At 36.4% G+C, this 7,500-nt stretch overlaps 1 protein-coding gene across 1 annotated transcript in view; it reads right to left on the reverse strand.

Annotated features, from left to right (window-relative positions):
• LAMC1 (laminin subunit gamma 1) overlaps positions 1 to 7,500 on the reverse strand; it is a 245,097-nt gene that overhangs the window by 27,895 nt on the left and 209,702 nt on the right. The window contains exons 13-16 of the mRNA XM_053693980.1: positions 7,287 to 7,475; positions 6,244 to 6,489; positions 1,808 to 1,961; positions 290 to 432 (exon numbers count right to left, since the gene is read on the reverse strand). Coding sequence (XP_053549955.1) covers positions 290 to 432; positions 1,808 to 1,961; positions 6,244 to 6,489; positions 7,287 to 7,475 — 732 coding nt within the window. The remainder of the gene's footprint in view (positions 1 to 289; positions 433 to 1,807; positions 1,962 to 6,243; positions 6,490 to 7,286; positions 7,476 to 7,500) is intronic.

Raw genomic sequence — 7,500 nt, forward strand, 5'->3', positions numbered from 1 at the left:
TTTTCCACCCCAAATTTAATGTAAAGCACTTCAGCCATACATTCTTTATCACGGTTGATTTAAGCAATCATAATCCTCTAATAAACTACCTATACCAAGAGTGTACTGATAAATCTCCCCCTACATTAAATTAACTTTCTGCTCTATCATAAGGTGAAAATCCTGATTCACTGAACCTCTTACCGTAGTTCCTGTCCTCGAGGACACCACAGCTCTAGAAGGAGCCATTCTATAGCATCTGTCTGACAAATTCATAAGATTATACCGGACATAAGTAAATTAAACTTACGTTTGCAGCCTTCTGGTCCGAAGCCAAAGTGGTTAGGTTCACAATGCTGACACCGTTTCCCACTAATGCCTGGCTGGCATTCACACTGCCCAGTACGGATATCACATTGACCATTAGTGGAACCTAGGGGATGGCACTCACATCTAGAGGAAGAAACATTAAAAAAAGACAGAAATATTAAGATAAAAGTAGGAGAATTGTTAATTTCAGTAGCAGAGCTGATAAAAAAAAACCTTTGTGAGAAAGTTCTCGCTGGAACTAGTTGCCTTCAAGGTGGCTGATTGGCTGAATTCAAATGAACCAGTTTAGCATGAGTGGAAGGGAAGAGTGTGACACATCAGTGACTTGGGTTAAATTCCTGTCATTAAAATGTTGACAGAGTAGTTATTTTTAAAGTTTTTACAACTCAATAGAAAATAAAATGATCTGACTTTCAGGATGTCAAATTTACTTATGCTTACGGCCTTTAGTAATAAGTAAAAAATAATATATATGTTGAGGGTAAAGTCAGATATTTGGTAATTCTAGGATTACCTGGGTTAAATGGACATTACCCAAGCGGCTGTGGGTAAAACCCGATGTATGATCATAAATCCCCCCAGAGTGCAGAGTCACTGCATCAAACATATATTGCATGCACTGTAATTCCACCAGCTTAACTACATTTTTTACCGCTGCCTGGGGGGTTCAAGGGGGGCAAAGCATAAACATAATTTCCCAAAGTTTACTTAGGGTGGATGTCAGAGGTTCGGCGGGGCGCCTTCCTTAAACCCCCCAGGCTGAGGCAAAAGAAAAAGTGTAGATGGGGGAATTACGGTACATCTGGATTTACCCACAGCCGCTTGGGTAATGTCCGTTTTACCCAGTTAATCCTAGGATTACCCATAACATATACACACACATATATATATATATATATATATATATATATATATATATATATATATATATATATATATATATATATAATAAAAATTAAACCGGGCCTGTTAGGGAGGCCTGAAGATAGGTTTGAAAACCAGCGACATACACAAATACTCATATTTAGACATATATATATATATAAAAGCCCTTAGCAGTCAAACACCTTGTCATACACCATATACACTTGAACCCCTTATACAACATTTTCATTAATATTTCTATGTATAATGTTTATCAGGTATTTTATATATGAGTGTAAAATTATTTTTTAATATATTTATGTTGAGTTTGGTGCAATTTTTTTTTTTAAGCCCTTACCCTTTACGCGAGGTCTTCAGTCGCACTAACCTGACAAGCGCAAACTTTGTTTGGGCTTGTGCGGTCGTGTTTACTTTCAACTTGTAATACCCCCAACAAGTTAGCACAGGCATGATATTTCAATATTGTGTGCGCCAACGTTAGTGCATCACTTGTAATCTAGTCCATTAGAGATAAATATCTTGCAAGGTAAATTTTTTGTTTCTAAAATTCTTTGAAAGACCTCGCCACACCATCTCGCAAGAGCAGAGAGCTTTAGATTATCAGCATCCTCACCTCTCACAGCCAAGCCCACTAAGCAGGTTGTAGAATCCTGGCTCACATGCGGAACAATCCCTCTCGATGACGTTAGGGAGACACTCGCACTGCCCGGTCACCTGATTACAACTGCTCTGTCCTCTCACGGTGCCGTATGAGTTACAGTTGCAGGCTGAAAGTACAGAGCACACACTCACACAAAAAGATCTAAACTATGGCAAGAAGAAAGAAAAGACTTACTATGAAGATTTTAGAAATTGTTTTTTTAGAAATATTTAATACAAGTAATTAGAGAAGCATAAAAAAGTAACTTAATATTTATCCAGAATTGCTACATTGCTTAAAGGGATACTAAACCCATTTTTTTTCTTTCAGGAGTCAGATAGAGCAGCAATATTATAAAATTTTCTTCGTTCTCTTAATACCTTTATTTAAAAAGCAGGAATGTAAAGCTTAGCTGCCGGCCCATTTTAGGTTCAGCACCATGGATAGTGCTTGCTTATTGGTGGCTACATTTAGCCACCAATAAAGCAAGCATAACCCAGGTTCTGAACCAAAAATGGCTCTTATGCTTACATTCCTGCTTTTTAAATAAAGATAGCAAGAGAACAAAGAAAAATTGATAATAGGAGTAAATTAGAAAGTTGCTTAAAATTGTTGCTCTATCTGAATCATGAAAGAAAAAAATTTGGATTTATTGTCCCTTTAAATTTAAAGAACAAAAAGCATAGAAATGAGTAATAGAAAACTTATCTAATACTGTTGCAGCTTTATGAAAGTGAGAACATTTAAGATTAAAAAAAAATATAAACTGAACATGAATTGTGCTGCTCTTACAATAAATACAATAATTATATAGTTTATTATAAATAAAAAAAAATGTGCTTAGTTATCCTCTTTATCCACATTATAAATAAAATGCTCTAATTGTTAGAACATTTTTATCTTTAAATTAATTCCCTTCGTCACTTTGTGTTCAACCTTCGAAAAGAGATTAAATACAGTTCAAATTGCACATCCAATGAAATTGTATCATTACAGGAGACATTAAACTGCTGGACATAACTACTCAGTGAATAGTAACATTAAACTGCTGGACATAACTACTCAGTGAATAGTAACATTAAACTGCTGGACATAACTACTCAGTGAATAGTAACATTAAACTGCTGGACATAACTACTCAGTGAATAGTAACATTAAACTGCTGGACATAACTACTCAGTGAATAGTAACATTAAACTGCTGGACATAACTACTCAGTGAATAGTAACATTAAACTGCTGGACATAACTACTCAGTGAATAGTAACATTAAACTGCTGGACATAACTACTCAGTGAATAGTAACATTAAACTGCTGGACATAACTACTCAGTGAATAGTAACATTAAACTGCTGGACATAACTACTCAGTGAATAGTAACATTAAACTGCTGGACATAACTACTCAGTGAATAGTAACATTAAACTGCTGGACATAACTACTCAGTGAATAGTAACATTAAACTGCTGGACATAACTACTCAGTGAATAGTAACATTAAACTGCTGGACATAACTACTCAGTGAATAGTAACATTAAACTGCTGGACATAACTACTCAGTGAATAGTAACATTAAACTGCTGGACATAACTACTCAGTGAATAGTAACATCAAACTGCTGGACATAACTACTCAGTGAATAGTAACATTAAACTGCTGGACATAACTACTCAGTGAATAGTAACATTAAACTGCTGGACATAACTACTCAGTGAATAGTAACATTAAACTGCTGGACATAACTACTCAGTGAATAGTAACATTAAACTGCTGGACATAACTACTCAGTGAATAGTAACATTAAACTGCTGGACATAACTACTCAGTGAATAGTAACGTTAAACTGCTGGACATAACTACTCAGTGAATAGTAACGTTAAACTGCTGGACATAACTACTCTGTGAATAGTAACATTAAACTGCTGGACATAACTACTCAGTGAATAGTAACATTAAACTGCTGGACATAACTACTCAGTGAATAGTAACGTTAAACTGCTGGACATAACTACTCAGTGAATAGTAACATTAAACTGCTGGACATAACTACTCAGTGAATAGTAACATTAAACTGCTGGACATAACTACTCAGTGAATAGTAACATTAAACTGCTGGACATAACTACTCAGTGAATAGTAACATTAAACTGCTGGACATAACTACTCAGTGAATAGTAACATCAAACTGCTGGACATAACTACTCAGTGAATAGTAACATTAAACTGCTGGACATAACTACTCAGTGAATAGTAACATTAAACTGCTGGACATAACTACTCAGTGAATAGTAACATTAAACTGCTGGACATAACTACTCAGTGAATAGTAACATTAAACTGCTGGACATAACTACTCAGTGAATAGTAACATTAAACTGCTGGACATAACTACTCAGTGAATAGTAACTATTCTAATGTTTTTGCATTTCATCCGTTCTCCTGTTTTAATAGCTTAAAGGGACATTATACACTAGATTTTTTTTGCATAAATGTTTTGTAGATGATCTATTTATATAGCCCATACAGTTTTTTGTTTTTTTTAAATGTATAGTTTTGCTTATTTTTAAATAACATTGCTCTGATTTTCAGACTCCTAACCAAGCCCCAAAGTTTTAGGAGAATCCTGACATATACCTACTCCAGATTGCTCCTGTTTGTGTAAAGAGTATTTTCATATGCAGAAGAAGGGGGAGGGGGGGGAGTTTCTGCTATTTCCCACTTGCAGTGGGTGTTCCAGTAACATTTTAAACAGAGCTAAACTGGGAGCTTCTAAGTAAGTTTTAAACGTTTTTTTACTGGATTTTTACATCAGTATCTGTGCATATTATTCTTTATAGTGGTGTTTACATGCAGTTATATGAAAATTGGTGTATACTCTCCCTTTAAGGTGCCAGATACTGAGGCTCCGCCTCTTTGTACCAGGGGCAGCCATCTTGGAGCTCGGGTATTCTTACAGCCTGTGACGGAAGCTGTGCACACTTTGCTTCAGGTTAGGGTGGAAGACAGGAGCTGTACATTCTGCTGTGACTGCATTGCTTTATATTATTGCTGAGTGCTTTTAGAAATATATTTTGTGTAACTGTAAAACTGTGAAGCTCACATGACTTATCAGGCAACCTAACCCTAAGCACATTATACAGCTGTATATAAATGGTTAATATCACTGATCTGTGAGTGAGAACAGCTTTTGTTACAGGCTGTGAGAATATCTGGGCTCCAAGATGGCGGCCCCAGTACAAAGAGGCGGAGCTTCAGTATCTGGTACCTTTATTATTATTAAAACAGGAGAACAGATTTGTAAACAGCAGCAGAACAGGATGAAATAACATAGTGAGTAGTTCCTATTCTTTTGTAGTTGTTTAATGACCCTTTAACCGCTGAGGTGTTAAACACATAGTGAAAAAAAGGGGGCTCATCTAAAAAAAATAAAAAGCTCTACTGATTTTGAGCATTTTGCTTCTATACTAGGATGCACTACATGCATATACATTCTTATATGGCTCAAACTTTTTGCTCACATTTCAGTATTTTGGGGTCAAAATGTGCACATGCTATACATGTGTCAAGCCACGATAAAGAAAAAATGGCTACACATTTTTATCAGGTGTTTTTCTTAAAGGGATACTAAACCCAATTTTTTTTATTTTTTTATTCAGATAGAGCGTGGCATTTTAAGCAACTTTCTAATTTACTCCTGTTATTTTTTTGTTCTCTTGGTATCTTTATTTGAAAAGCAGGAATGAAAGCTTAGAAGCCGGCCCATTTTAAGTTCAGCACCTGGGTAGCACTTGCTGATTGGTTGCTAAATGTGGCCACCAATCAGCAAGCGCTATTCAGGGTTCTGAACCAAAAATGAGCTGGCTCCTAAGCTTTCATTCCTGCTTTTTCATGAATGCTCTATCCAAATCATAAAATAAAAAATTTAGGTTTAGTATCCCTTTAACAAAATCACTTGCAAAATAGGTTTGTTTATTTTTGTGTTGCCTATTGTGTGTATTTTTGTTCAGTGCTGGCCAAACATAAGCTACCCACGGTTTACCATAATTTTTCCGTTTGACCAAACATAATCTACCCTTGGGTTAACATGCAAAATAACTTATTTTTCTGTGTGACCAAACTATCTACGAGTTACCATGCTGTTCCTTATATACTCTACTTATGACGTAGGAGGACAACAAATAAAAAAGGGAAAATGAGAGAGGGGGAAATAAAGAAAGAATGCGACAGACAAAAAAGGAGAGAAACGATTATAGTTGAGGGATGAAAAAAATAAAAGACCACTCACTGCTGAATAGGAAAATTCCAAATTTTAGCAGTATGAAAGTAAAAAGAAGAGAGAAATATGCGAATTAGCGTTTTCCTGAAGAGAGCTCCAGCACTCTGAATGTATTAAATAACTGATTTGCTACCTCTGCACTTTAGATCAGGGTTTGGTCCCAGTGGATTTCCAAAGAAGCCGTCTCTACAGCGGTCACAGTAAAACCCAGCTGTATTGTAGATACATTTCAGACACTCTCCAGTCAGGCGGTCACAGTTTCCGACAGCATTGGGATCAATATTGCTGTTGCAATCACAAGCTCGGCACTGCCGGGGGGACCCATTCTCACCCAGGGGGTCTCCGAAAAAGCCATCATCACATAGCTCGCACCTCTTTCCTAGTAGAGAGGAAAACAATCAAATCAGAAGCATGAAATTGTTTACAAGTGACCATGTTCCTTAATTGGTTGTTAAAGGGCATGTTCCTACATTAGAAAATTACTTTAAATATACAAACAGAGGGACATACAATTCAAATTAAAGAGATATTAAAATGTTGCTTAGGTAAACACATTTGTTAAATCAAAGTAAACAGAACCAAATTGCGTAAGAAACCGCAAACAAATGATTTGTTTTCTTGCAAAATTAGTACTTAGAATTTCTCACTATAGCCCCTGCCCTCAGTGTGATAAGAGTGGAACATTTTTTAAAACGTATGTTACATTCTGCCAGTTCTGAGCATGAGCAAATCATACTCATTGTTTAACTAGTCTATTCACTTAATAATAAACCAACTCTATAAGTTTTATGACATCATGTTAGATACGCTTCATGTAGAGACCACAGCCTCCTTGTAGGGCTGTGACAGGAAGTAACGGACACTGCAGAAATTAAGTTTAGAAAAATAAAACCTAAAATTAATTAGATGAATAATATATATTGCAATTATTTCTGTTAAGTTTAAACCACTGCTTAGTGCTTTTTTATTACAACGATGACACAGACTGTTTAATAACCCTTTAATTACAGTAACATCTGTGTACAAATGTGTGTGTAACTCGGCTTATCCTTGTGGACCAGTTCAGCAGCATCACTGGTTTGCAGGGATTAAATACACACATGCACATTTGTGCAACAAGAAATTGCTGTTATGCATTATATCATAAGTAGCGGTCCCTAGAATTACAGCTCTTACCTGTAGTTCCCAGTGGACAGTTGGTGCAGACAACTTCCTTGGTCCTCGGTACCATAGCACAGCTGGAGCCACCAGGGCAGGGACAAGGCTGGCAGTCCTTGCTGGTGCCAGCGGTGCTGTCACCATAATAACCCTCACTGCACCTCTCACAATTGGGACCTGCTGTGTTATGCTGGCACTCGCATACACCTAAAGAGAAACCATATGTTATATT

Source organism: Bombina bombina, chromosome 10, assembly GCF_027579735.1.
Source record: "Bombina bombina isolate aBomBom1 chromosome 10, aBomBom1.pri, whole genome shotgun sequence".
NCBI lineage: Eukaryota > Metazoa > Chordata > Amphibia > Anura > Bombinatoridae > Bombina > Bombina bombina.